This window comes from Chanodichthys erythropterus, chromosome 11 (assembly GCF_024489055.1).
Source record: "Chanodichthys erythropterus isolate Z2021 chromosome 11, ASM2448905v1, whole genome shotgun sequence".
Taxonomy (NCBI): domain Eukaryota; kingdom Metazoa; phylum Chordata; class Actinopteri; order Cypriniformes; family Xenocyprididae; genus Chanodichthys; species Chanodichthys erythropterus.
Genome location: NC_090231.1, coordinates 15727374 through 15741887, shown reverse-complemented (window position 1 = coordinate 15741887; position 14514 = coordinate 15727374). Strand labels below are relative to the sequence as shown.

General features: G+C 42.5%; 1 protein-coding gene across 1 annotated transcript in view; it reads left to right on the top strand.

Annotated features, from left to right (window-relative positions):
- Positions 1-14514, top strand: part of pcxb (pyruvate carboxylase b) — a 343108-nt gene that overhangs the window by 69703 nt on the left and 258891 nt on the right. Inside the window, exon 9 of the mRNA XM_067401859.1 lies at positions 7350-7512. Within this exon, the coding sequence (XP_067257960.1) occupies positions 7350-7512 (163 nt within the window). The remainder of the gene's footprint in view (positions 1-7349; positions 7513-14514) is intronic.

Below are 14514 nucleotides of genomic sequence, written 5' to 3'. Positions count from 1 at the left end.
CATGGCTTGTGCTCTTTTTGTTTGGTGTGAGCACATTGCTTGTCATGTGTTTGTGCCATGTGCTCTCATGTCTATTGTCTTGATCCTGCCCATCTTATCTCATTATTGGTTGATTTTTGCCCCACCTGTCCTCCCTCATTACCTGCATTGTTTGCTCTCCTGTTTATTCTCCTTGTGTTTGCAGTCCTGTGCTGATTCGTTGTTGTATATTCCCTCGTGTTTTGTCAAGTTGAGTCAAGCCAAGTCTAGTCTGTTTTCCCCCACGGGGTAGTTTTGGTTGTTTAGTTTTATCTTTTTATATTAAAGCTCTCTTCCCTGCAATTGAGTCCTCGCTCCTTCCTTCACCACCCCAACCCTGACACCATGTTCACGCCGTCTCCATGACTTCATCCAAGCCTTTTTATATTTTTCCCGCAAATTTTCTGTGAGAATCAGTCCAAGTGCCATTATAGCTATGTCTTCTTGCCTGTTGTCCTCCATGTTTGTACTTTAAAGTCATATGTCTACGAGACTTTGGAAATTTTCTATGTTCACAGCTGGGACTCTGATTTGAATGGAATATTTTAAGCTGGGCACACACTGTGCAGCTCGCATTGTGTGAGAGGAATTATGAGCCGAGCTGAGATTGTTTACGAGTACCTCCCGACCATTTTCAAACCTGTCTAAAAATTTGGGGAGTTGGCCTGATTTTGACCAGTGTATATGCTAGATTTATGGATATTATAGCCCAATGGCTGCAACTCTACCCCACACACACACACACACACACACGTTTGTTTTTGTGAATTGTGGGGAAATTCCATAGGCGTAAATTTTTTTATTTACTTTTTTTACTGTACAAACTGTATTTTCTATCCCCCTACCCCTAAACCTACCCATCACAAACTGTGCACATTTTTACTTTCTCAAAAAAAAAAAAAAAAAAAAAATTCTGTATGATTTATAAGCCTTTTGAAAAATGGGGACATGGGGTAATTTCCTCATCAGTCACCCTCCCCTTGTAATACCTATGTCATACCCATGTCATTATACAAATTTGTGTCCTGATATCTCACTTTCACACTCACACTCTCTCTCGTTGTTTTTGTTGAAAGGAATGGCTGTCATGTTTGTTGTCTATTTTAAAAATCTTTTAGTTTGGGCCAACCTCAAAGGAACATGCCACTATTTTTGAAAATGATAATTTTTCAACTCCCCTAGAGTTAAACATTTGAGTTTTACCGTTTTCGAATCCATTCAGGCGATCTCCGGGTCTGGCGGTAACACTTTTAGCATAGCTTAGCGTAGATCATTGAATCTGATTAGACCATTAGCACCTCGCTCAAAAATGACCAAAGAGTTTCAATATTTTTCCTATTTAAAACTTGTCTCTTCTGTAGTTACATCGTGTACTAAGACCGACGGAAAATGAAAAGTTGTGCTTTTCTTGGCCGATATGGCTAGGAACTATACTCTCATTCTGGCGTAATAATCAAGGAACTTTGGGTGCAGCAGGTGCAGCACGTGAAAAAAGGCTAACTTCTGTCAACATAACCAACGTGACCACCTGCTTGCACAGGGAGCATGCCTTGCAACCATGGAGACATTTGTGAGAGATGATACAGAAGATATTTACTTTGGTGCAGATCCTGAACCATATCTGTTTGAACCGGAATACACTGAAGGCTGCTTGCTGCTTTTCTAAGTCAATGTAGCATATTATATAACATAATGGTGTAATAAACGTATTGGCTTGAAATGAATGGGGCTATAAAATGTGTTTAAATCAAGTCTTTGTTCATAATAGGCAGGAGGGGTAGTATTATTAGTCTAAAACTGGAAAGTGACTAAGTTAAATAGGTCAGAGAACTGTGAATTTACAAGATTCTAACTGCTTCCTGAACTAGTTAGGCCAAGCAAGGCTTCGGACGTCATCAATGAGATGATTTCTAGACACGCTCTGAAGCATTGGCACAGAACCTAACATCACTAGTATTTTGTACCATAGAAACTTTAGATAAACAATACCGACAATTCCACAAGTTTCTTTTAATCAAACTATTCACTACCTCACCAGAACTTTACAACAAAACTACTAACGTCATATACTTAATAAGCCAAATGGTCGAGCAAACCTAGCCCTCAGTGATTGCATTTCACAGGTAGCTAACAACAACAGCAGTGCTTTTTCAATCTGGTTGTTCAAGCTAACTAAAAATAATAATGTTACACTTACAGCCATGGATGATGATACACTTGGTCCTGTCTGTACTCTGAAGATTGTTGGGATGGCCGTATCCTTTAGACACCATACCGTGGTACGGGTAACACTGTCCATGTTTTCCAAAGGGTCATCTGGTCCAAAATGCTTTGAGCAAACACACCATTTGTTGATTAATTCTACCGGTGATTTGAGATCTATGTTCAGAGCAGCCAGCCATTGATTCTTTCATTTCTTGTTTTTTGTTGGAATTCTATGAAACATGATGGTAGAGTACACCTTCGACTTTCACAACCCTTTACAACGCACATAACCATGGCTAATCGCACACAGGTAAATCCAGCCACTAGTACCCAATTTGCCGGGTCTACACAAACTTAGCCGGTCACGTTGGGACTGTTTTCAGGCGCTGTGTAATATCATAGTGCCTGCTGCACCCATGGTACGGCAGCAAAGTTCCTTGATTATTACGCCACAATGAGAGTATAGTTCCTATCCATATCGGCCTAGAAAATCGCAACTTTTCATTTTCCGTCAGTCTTAGTACACAATGTAACTACAGAAGTCAAGTTTTAAATAGGAAAAAATATAGAAACTCTTTGGTCTTTTTTGAGCGAGGTGCTAACGGTCTAATCATATTCAATGATCTATGCTAAAAGTGCTACCGCCAGACCCGGAGATCGGCTGAGTCGATTCAAAAATGGTAAAACTCAAAAGTTTAACTCTAGGGGAGTTGAAAAATTAGCCTATTTTCAAAAGTAGTGGCGTGTTCCTTTGTCACTACAAACTTTAGGGATGTATATATATAAATATATATATATATATATATATATATATATATATATATATATATATATATATATATATATAAAATTACAGGGTGCGATTTGTAGGGGGGGATGAGGGGACCCCCTTCTGGTCTTCTGGTCCCTGCCTCTGCTGAATTATCTTTATCCCCGGTGATAAAAAAATATCCCCCCCCTGTGATGCTACTCCACAAACCACCAACAGAGCATATAAAATACCAAAAATAAAAATCTTTTTTAAAACATCGCCAAGTAAAACGCTGCGTTTATATAGAACTGTCTCTTTACGACCACAACAAACGGGACACTTTTCAGACAATTTTCCGACTTCGCCTCAGTGCCAGGTGCAAGTCAAATGAGCGGAAAAGGTGCAGGTGACAACAAGGGAGCTTCGCGTAAACAACAGTGAACTGCGGTCAGATGAGATGCTGTCAGGCTATGTCGGTAAAACTCAGAAAAATTAACACGACTGTCCAATCAGCATTATACTGTGCTCTTGGCGCACACTTAAGAATTGCACTATGCGCTGCATCATTTCTTTATTATAAGTTTAAATAAAGTGCAAAAGAAACTACGAGCAATGACCGTCATTGTTCTGTTGTAAGTTAAGTCATGAAATTACCAAACATGCGATTAAAGCTGCCTCCAAACTGTGCATGCATGTATTTGTTGACATGGTTTAAAGCTATTGTTATCCAATTTGTTGGCCTTAAAACGTCTGAAAAATGCACATATGTACACCAGGGAAATCTATGAAACCCTGCGTACGGCACAGCTTATATTCTATCTAATGAAATCTGAGGTAAACGTGTATTTCTACAAATGTACGCACTTTTGGACTAAACGTTTGTATGTGTATGCACTGTGATCAAAAGTAAAAGAGTAAAAGTAAAGGTTTGTGTCTCGTTATTCTGTTAATAATTAAATCTAAAGATTAAATCTTAATTTTGCATCAGAAATTAAGAATTTTTTGTACAAATATTTCTGTAACAGCTGCCAAAAATAGTATATAGCTCCACTGTGGTTTTTAAAAAATTTTCAAAAAAAAAAAAAAAAAAAAAGCTTTTCAAAACACCCCCCCCCCCCCCCTGTTTTTTTTTCACAAATCGCACCTTGCATATATATATATTATATTAGGGATGTCAATCGATTAAAATTTTAATTTATTACATACTCTGTGATTAATTAATCTAAATTAATCGCATACGTAATTTTTGTTGTGAAAGTATTAAATATTTCAATTCAAATGAATCAATGCAGGGTTTTTCCTGGGTCAACAATGGTCTTCGGTGGTGACAGACATGGTCATCCACACAAACAGTAAAAAGTGCCCTACCCACGTGATCTGCAAGCCTGATACTGACAATAAAGTACCCGTCACTCTCACTGTAATTCTTTCTTGCCCTCTTTGCCAAAAAAAGGAAAAAAAGGAAAAAAAAGTGATTTTATAGCTTTGTAAGAGAAGATGCTTTTTTGCTAAACCTGAAAAGTATTAAAAAGTAGCATTTAGAAGTTATATTAACTAATAATATAATTTTCTACCATTTACAATTGAATGCACTTAGCTAACAACAACTTGCTTTGTTCTGGTTTCGCCTCACTCCAGTCTAAACTAACTGATTTTATAGGTAGGCCTAATTTACTACACTTTGACATTTAAATAACCTGAAAATATTGTGGCTTATTAAGGCTAATTTTACCAACCACTCTTGCTAAATGGGGTAAGCAAATGTTCTCATTTCAGAGTTGTTCGAGTAAATGATTCATTATAGACTGTGTGGACAGATGATTCATTAAAATGAATCTGTTCAAATGAGTCATTAGGTCACGAATTGGACATTAGTGGACGTTGACGCGTTGCGTGCGAATCTCGACTGTTATTAGGACATCGCAAAAGATTTGTCAACACAGAAAACACTTCACCACTGGATAGGATTTTCTTTTTGCTTACTGAAAGTGTGGTTTATGTCAGCTGCACGTGCAGGGCACCTGTCAGAGAAGATGAGGTGACGTTCTTTTGAGCACTATTCACACCCAGCAGTTATTCAGGAAAAACATTCTCAGAATGCGCCTCGTGAAACATGTATATGTATATATATATATATATATATATATATATATATATATATATATATATATATAATGTACACACACATAATGATAATGAATTAATATATATATACAAGGATAATCATAGGGAAGAAAACAAGAAACAGTTGTGGCGCATTAATCAAACAATAAATAACAAAAACCAAGGAAACAGGAAGGGAAACATTAGAACAACAGAGTCCATGAAAAACAAACATGACAAGAATCATTTATAGACATGCATAAAAAATGCATAAAAATTGTTTTTGGGCTGCTGTGTATGTCTGTGTATGTATGCATGCATGTTTCAGTCTTCATACAATGTTGTGTGATTCATCTGAATTCTGTTTGTGGATCAACTGCATGTGTTTGTGTTTAACATTGTGTGCGTGGGTCGATAGTCCCCAGTTCACATTTTGACCTATTAGATCCAAGTTAAACAAAATACACAAACACACTAGACTTTTAAAGCTATATCAGTGGTATTTACACTAACATAATGATATTTACTATACCATACCCTCAAACCTAACCCTGACACAAACTTGTTGGCATTGACATTATTAGATTTGAAGCTAAACATGATTTGTCCATTTTATAGGCTTTTCAAATAGTAAGGTCCACTTCAAATGTCAGCTTTGCATATGCTTCATGATATTTGTGAAGACGTATTTCAGTTTTCATTTTCAGTTAAAAGGTTAGTTCAGCCAAACATGAAATTTCTGTCATTAATTACTCACCCTCATGTCGTTCCAAACCTGTAAGACCTTCGTTCATCTTCAGAAAACAAATTAAGATATTTTTGATGAAATCCAAGAGTTTTTTTATTCCCCATAGAAAGTAACATAATTACCACATTCAAGGTCCAGAAAAGTAGTAAAGACATCGCTAAAACAGTCAACATTACTACAGTGGTTTAACCTTAATTAAGCTATAAGAATATTTTTTGTGTGCAAAAACAACAATTCAACAATTTCGTCTCTCCCCTGTCAGTCACTTACACAGTTGACGTAGTAAATGTAATGCAGCCCTTCCGTGTGCTACTTCAGAATGTCAACTCATTATTGGCTGGCTCCTGCTTCAGCATCACAGACGTGTAATTGTGTAATTGTTGAATAAAGTTGTTATTTTTGTTTTTGCGCTCAAAAAGTATTCTCGACTCTTCATAACATTAAGGTTGAACCACTGTAGTCACATTGAGTATTTTAACCTGTGTGTGTGTCATATTCACCCTTGGTTTTTGTTTCAATTAACTGGGCCATAATCCAGTTGCAAGAAAGAAAAGAACTCTGCTAATGCTTAATTAACACATACAGTAAATCGAGCATCAACATTAATTTTCAGATGAAGCTAAATGGGCACTGTTTTAGCTATATACCAGAGAAATTGCAATTAGACAAGGTTGAACATTTATTCAAACCTGAGACTTTAAATAGTTCACCTTCACATTCTGTATAGATAGACAGATGATGTTACCCTATGCTGCTGTTGACAAGTGGAATATCTGGACAGGTGTTGTGGTATGTATGCTTGACAGCATGTGTTTTATGAGCTTTTTGACATTTTCATGCCAAGTCATTAGCGTACCTTGTGTCTTTCACAGAAATGTCAAAGCAGCTTCTTAACCACCATATGCTTTACATCCAACCAAGAACATAAAATGCATTTTTAAGCCTTTACCCCTCTCTCAAAATCTCAAAAATAAAATTTGATGTGGTTTATTAACTAAGCTGCTTAGCTATAAAAATTGCACATATTTCCTGTCAGCTAAAATAGCAGATCTCTATAGTCCCTGAAGTGATTTGCTAGATATTTCCTTAGGTAGTTTTGAGAACAAATTAGTATTTGTGCTTGATGCTCTTCGTATAGCCATTTTAATACATTTAATCTAATTCTACGTGATTTTTTTTAACTTTAAAGCAAGTGTGAAAGACTTTAATTGGTTGAATTATGCAAAGATTGATTTGATTTATTAGAAACTATCTCATTGACAATCAATACGTCTACATCATAATGGATTCAAATGAATCAAAGCAAATTGCTTGATATTGGTGCAAGCACTAAGTGGGCAAACTTCTTTCATGAATAAACATTTCAAAAGGAGGAAGATCAGCAAATTAATTGTGCAGCTGTGATTGTCAAAGATAAAAGTGAGATTGGTGTTTCAAGTTTGTCTAATGAATTCCATTCCACTTCAGGGTTTATTCATCAGTTAGTGCTGATAACGGCTCTCTCCCTTTCTCTGCCCCTGTTAGTGTGGATTTGGTTCACGCACAGCTGCGAGTGTGTGAGGGCCGCAGTCTTCCTGAGTTGGGTCTCGAACAGGACAAGATCCAGATCAATGGCTGTGCCATTCAGTGCCGGGTCACTACAGAAGACCCCTCCCGTGGTTTTCAACCAGACACAGGTCGCATAGAGGTATGCCTGCTAAATGACATGCAATTATGCAAATTACAATAACATCACTCCAATTAATAATGTGAGCCATGATAGATTGTGAAGTAGGCCTAACAGGAAACAAGCAACAAGAAACTGGAAACAAATCTCTGATATTAGTCCATTCAATAATCTTTATTCATCATAAAATAAATGTATTTTCTTCCTCTACTTTTGCTAGTTTTATACCCACATTTATTTTTGGGGAGCTGTTTTTTCAGTTTTTGCTACAGTCTGGCCATTAAAGTGGCCACGCTCATTTATCTGGATGTCTGTCTGTGCTCTGCATTCATACTCAGTAAAACACACACTTTTTGACAGGCATTATTTTTGATGAGTCATCAAGCAGGGAGCATTGATTGAAAGTGATTTTCAGGGAATGCTCTTATTGAGTTGAAAGAGGGGACAACTAGTCCTCCGCACTGCTCAATTTGACGCACTGTTTTGCTCCAGTGGCAACATTTTAATATTACTAAGAAAACCATCACAGAACAGAAAAAGTCTCATTCATCTGTGCTGGATACTGCTAGAAACTGCACTTAACTCTCTTCATATGTATGAAGAAATCTGTCTTTGTATGATGCCATTTCTTAGACTGAAAAACCCCTCAGTATGTTGGAACAGAAAACATGAGTAATTGGCCTTCATTACTTGATTCAGTGAATTTTTATTTCACTGAAATGCTTTTCAGACTAATCCCTCTAATTCAGTTTGTAATGATAGTTATTTTTTTAAAGGGGTGGTTAAGTGGTTTTTTCTAGGCTTGATTGTGTTCTTGGGGCACAGTTTAACATCTCTTAATGCTTCTTTTTTTTTAAAAGCTGTATTTTTCATATATTTTACCTTTATTCTACACCTCTGTTTCCTCTGTCATATGAACAGCTCGTTTGACTTCCTGCTTCTATGAAGCCACTCCCTCCGAAATCCGCAGTGTGCTCAGATTGGTTGGCAGGTTGGTAGCTGGCCCAGTGTATTGTGATTCGCTGAAACGTCCGGAAACGACACGCCCCTTACCATCCGTTGCTTTAGTCAAAATGTAAATAATGCCGTCTATATTGCTGTATCAAATTGAGCCCAAATTAGACCCAGATGAAGAGGGTCAATCGCAATCACGGCTTTTAAAGGACGTTTATGAATGGTATTTCATTTTGTATTCGTGTCAAAGTGTTTAGATATGATGTTACTGCTGTTTGTTAGCTTTCAATGTACAGTTTTATCCTGATTAAAGCTTTACTGTAGCCGAATACATGACTGAGTAGTCGCATTTTTGTAAAGGTAGCATTTAATTCATAGCATGAACAGCTGTTCCCTTTCAGTCGGTCACGTTCGACGTACGTCAGTAGTGACCGACGAATTGGGATATCGCTTAGAGAGCCCTATCATCTTCGTGTAAACTAAAACAAGCCAATGGAATTGGCGTGCGATATTTGCATAATGCGCACCGCCCCCGTCAGGTGTATATAAATAGGAAGCAGATGCAATCGCACTCTGTCTTTCGCTTCGGAGCCATTCACTGGTGTCCTATTTAGAAGACTCCTTTCTTCGTGTGTTTTTTCTACTAAAACACTGCCTCAGAAGAGGATCTGCAGCGAGCTTCGGTGCTGGTGAAGAGGGCAAGTGCAGCGAGGTCGCGAGTGTCTGAGGAGCCGAGCTATAAGCTCTAAACTGCTGTTTTCACAGCAACACAAAGAGTGTGTGTGAGGTAGCGATTTGGTCCGGTTCCTCGGTGTGTCAGGGAGTGGTGTACCTGACACATCGCGTCGCTCCCCAGCCTGTCCAGTTGGCTCATTCGTACTATCAGACTCGGCTATGCGATTCAGTTCGCCCGGCGTCCCCCGGTCTTCGGGGCTGTCCACTTCACTCCGGTGTCGTTGGACAGTGCTCCTGTTCTCCGGGTGGAGATTGCTGTCCTCCTGGCGAAGGGTACAATCAAGCCGGTCCCTCCAGCCGATATGAAGGCGGGGTTTTACAGCCCCTACTTCATTGTACCGTAAAAGGGCGGTCCCCAGGATTGGTTTGCAGCAATAGACCTGAAGGACGCGTACTTTCATGTCTCGATTCTGCCTCGACACAGACCCTTCCTAGGTCGGTCTGCGTTCGAGGGTCGGGCATGCCAGTACAAAGTCCTACCCGACATGGTTGTAGCTCCCAGCCGGTTGGGTCTTCAGGTCAACTGGGACAAGAGCAAACTCACCCCCGGGTAGAGGATCTCTTGTCTCGGTCTCGAGCTAGACTCGGTCGCACGGACTGCGCGTCTCACCGAGGTGCACGTCCAGTCGGTGTTGAACTGCCTGAGCTCGCTCAAGTGCAGGACAGCGGCTCCACTGAAAGATTTTCAGAGGCTCCTGGGGCATATGGCATCTGCAGCCGCGGTAACGGCGCTCGGATTGCTTCATATGAGACCGCTTCAACACTGGCTCCGCGGCCGGGTCCCGAGATGGGCGTGGCAGTGCGGCACGCTCCGTGTCCCCGTGACACCGAGCTGCCGTCGCACCCTTGTCCGGTGGTTGGACCCTGGACGGGATGCGGAGGTTCTGAGTGATCTCCCGCAAGCGGTCGTAGACACCATCACTTCCGCTAGAGCTCCTTCCACTAGGAATCTCTACGCGTTGAAGTGGAACCTGTTCGTCGAATGGTGCGCCTCTCGCCGAGAGGACCCCCGATCATGTTCGGTCGGATCCGTGCTTTCCTTTCTGCAAGATGGGTTGGAGCGAAGGCTGTCTCCCTCCACCCTCAAGGTGTATGTTGCCGCTATTGCCGCACATCACCATGCAGTTGAGGGTAAGTCCCTGGGGAAACACGATCTGATCGTCAGATTCCTGAGGGGGGCCAGGAGACTGAATCCTCCTCGCCCTTCCTCCGTACCCTCTTGGGATTTGACCCTGGTTCTCACAGCTCTCCGGGGTCATCCCTTCGAACCTTTGCAATCAGTCGACCTGAAACTAATGTCTCTTAAGACGGTTCTTCTGGTTGCATTGGCTTCCCTGAAGAGGGTAGGGGATCTGCATGCATTTTCGGTCGACGAAACGTGCCTAGAATTCGGGCCCGGTGATTCTCACGTCATCCTGAGACCCCGGCCTGGATACGTGCCCAAGGTTCCTACCACTCCCTTCAGAGATCAGGTAGTGAACCTGCAAGCGCTGCCCTCGGAGAAGGCAGACCCAGCCCTAACTTTGCTCTGTCCCGTCCGCGCTCTGCGCGTTTACGTGGACAGAACGCGAAGCTTCAGGACCTCAGATCAGCTCTTCATCTGTTACGGAGGCCAGCAGAAGGGAAAGGCTGTCTCCAAGCAGAGGATGGCCCACTGGATAGTGGATGCCATCGCCTTGGCGTACGAATCCCAGGGCGTGCCTTGCCCGCTCGGGTTAAGAGCCCACTCCACCAGAGGGGTGGCCTCTTCCTGGGCGCTGGCTCATGGCGCCTCGCTGACAGATATCTGTAGAGCTGCGGGCTGGGCGACACCTAACACGTTCGCTAGGTTTTATAGCCTACGTGTAGAGCCGGTATCCTCGCGTGTACTCGCATCCACTAGTCGGTAGACGTGTTGTACCCGCTCTAAGTGTCGGCTTGCAATGCCATTCCCGCCACTGGCCGGATACGTGCATACTTTCACTCCAGTCGTGTTCCCCGCTTGGCGAACCCTGTCGAGTTCCTCTGCCTCCCCCTTCGGCTCGGACATTGCGGAGTGTCTGATGCCAGGCCTACATCCGTCGCTGACGCTGTCTGTTGGCTGGGGCCCATATGTCGTGACCCCTCTACGTGAGCGGTCCCATATGTGTATTTCCACGGTTTAAAACTCCCTACGGGCCGAGTCCGTGTCTTTCCCTTAGCAGAGCCAGCTCTGCTGTCACCTGTCAGATGAGTCTCCCCCTTCCAGGTGGAGCCATCCCAGGGACTCCATATGCGTACTGCCCCCCGGGCCAGTCCATGTGTGTATTCCCACGTAAACTCCTCCCCCATTGGGTAGGTAGTGGTCTCCGCAGCGTCCCTTACGGGTTCGCTTCCCCAGTGTGTCTTGTTTACTTAGTGGGTAGTGGTTAGACAGCAGTAGACTCTCTCGGTGTAAGCTCGCCCCCTTCACCGCCAGCCAGTACGTCGAACGTGACCGACTGAAAGGGAACGTCTCGGTTACGTATGTAACCCTCGTTCCCTGAAGGAGGGAACGGAGACGTACGTCCCGTTGCCACAGTTTCTGTACCCTCGCTGTAGCGCGGACACCAGTTGTCTCCTCAGCGAAAAACAGAGTGCGATTGCATCTGCTTCCTATTTATATACACCTGACGGGGGCGGTGCGCATTATGCAAATATCGCACGCCAATTCCATTGGCTTGTTTTAGTTTACACGAAGATGATAGGGCTCTCTAAGCGATATCCCAATTCGTCGGTCTCTACTGACGTACGTCTCCGTTCCCTCCTTCAGGGAACGAGGGTTACATACGTAACCGAGACGTTTGTCTATGAACTAGACATAGATTGTTGGTGTTAGTAGAATTTAGCTAAATGGCTAGTGAAGCAAAAACGAGTTGCTCTTTGTATATGTCCAAAAATAGCAACAGGACTATAGGTTTAAAAGACATGTACAAACAATAAAATGTACTTACAGTTTGAAGTCAATAAACAGCAACTTCTGCTTTTAAAGTGGGAACTGCTCCATCTTTCAGTAATAGCCTCTGTGCATTCAGTAATAGCCATCCAGCATTGAACTCATGTAGATTCTGGAAGCTGTCTTCAGCACCGCATCCAGTGTAGAAAATATCACAGATTATAATGGGTTCTATTATCTTTTGACGCGTCGTGCTGTGCCGCGCCGCCCGCGTCTGGTGTACACAACTCTTCTGCTTCCACATGCTGCACCACATGGCCTCGCCCACTTTGTTGCATGTTCTAGGGGTGTTTTGCAGGGTTTATGATGTCACCAACCCGTTGTAGTTCAAAACCGGTCGTGTTTGTAGTTATTTAACTTTAAAAGACAATATCTCCATTTGCATTGAATTTTCAGCACTGTAACTTTGCAGATACTGTTTATGCTCAAGCAGCAACATTACACACTAACTAAAGTTAAAAAAGTGAAATCGCATTTAACCACCCCTTTAAAAAAAACATACTTTTGACTCCTAAAAATGCCATTTAGTCCTTGAAATCTTGAAATCTTGCAAGACATGATGACTGAAATCTTTCTTTTCATTCTTCAGTCTAGCTACTAAAAGCCAACCAAAGCATGTTCCTAGGCATTTTATTTTGACTTTTTCATAAAACATTCAATGAAATCCATTTTATTGTCAGAGCATGTAGCATTTTATTATTCTTTTCTTTTTTTTAAATGGGTTCATCTGTTAACGTCTCAGGTTACGTATGTAACCATGGTTTCCTGAGAACAGGGTCTCGTTCCCCGTTCTCAGGGAACCATGGTTACATACATAACCTGAGACGTTCCCTATCGAAAGGGAACTCAACACTGCATTTGACACACTTTGGAGAACGATATACCAACGCCGCCATGCTTGAGGGGAGTGCATGCCAACAAATGGCAGACAAACGTCAGAACTGGCAGTTTCAACAGAAATGCCAGAACCACTTCCCTTACGGGTCATACATAGGCTGTCAGTGACAGCATTCCCTACGGCCAACAGCCCAAGCTATAAGCCTCAAAGAGGCCTTCCACAGTAGGCTTACCAAGGCCGCTCAAAGGCTTCTGGTACCAAACTTTCTTGAAGAAAGGAGGCTCCTCTAAGGGAATGTAGCCAGGGGGCCCGAAGGAACCCTAGCCAGTCACTTGTCAGGGGAACAAAGTCAACCCTGAATGCCACCAGGGAGGCCGACCTGGTCCCAATAAAGCAACCTAGTCTTGGCCATCAACCTGTCTGATCACAGAGTCTCAAATCACATTCTTCAGAGAAGATATTCAGTAAGATTGACTGCAAAGAGGCAGTAACCAACTCAGACCAGAGTGTAGAGACAAGCATCCTGGAGAGCTGGACTCAGCTTAGCGCTTTTTACTCTCACCAATGAGGGGAGTAACACTCTGCTCAATCCTAGGATTTACTCAGCGCTTGATTATTTGCACTGAGGAGGCTGTGCACTCTAAAGGAACCCAATAAGGGGAGTACATTAACCAGCCTGGGGGCTGATCCTTAATAGGGAGGCCTCAGAGAGGCCTTCAACCACTGACCAGCTTAGGGAGCTAAGTACTATGCAGGACAACCCTCAAACGAGGGGAGTACAGAGCTCAACCTAACAGATAAACCGTACTGTAGGCACAACATCATGGAGGCCCCAAAAGGGGCCTGCAACATGACGGGGGGTTGCTTGCTTGCTGATAAGCAAGCTCAGAATGAAACTGACTTTAACTAGCAGATAAGACTGTAGAGTGTCCACATATTACTGTCTACCTCAACACATTCCAACAAGCAGTGTACTCAGTAAAAAACACTTTTTACTCTTTAAGCAAGAGGAGTACAACTTACACCATTGTGCTCTAGAGGAGGTCCAAACAGGACCTGCGACTTCAGAAAGACACGGGCGTCAGCTAGTGGCAGTGTCAATGCTCTAAGGGAGCCAAATCTGAGAACCAAACTATCCAGTGAGGTTGACTAGTTTAGCTCAACCTGAGCACACATTCCAACAGGCAATGTCCTCAGTAAAAACACTTTTTACTCTTTAAGCAAGAGGAGTACAAACTTGCGCCACCATGCTCTGAAGGAGGTCCAAACAGGACCTGCAACCTCAGAATAACACGGGCATCAGGCCAGTGGCAGTCTAAACTCTAAGGGAGCCAAATCTTAGAACCAAACCATCCAGTGAGGTTCATGCAGGACCTGCGACTTCAGAATGACACGGGCGTCAACCTGTGGCAGTGCTAGTTTCCAAGTGAGCAAACTCTAACTAAAACATCTACCAACAAGCCTTGTAATTCAACAAGCTATTGTGCTCTGAAGGAGGCCCAAACGGAGCCATCTACTTCAAACAGAGTGTCAGCTTGTGGCA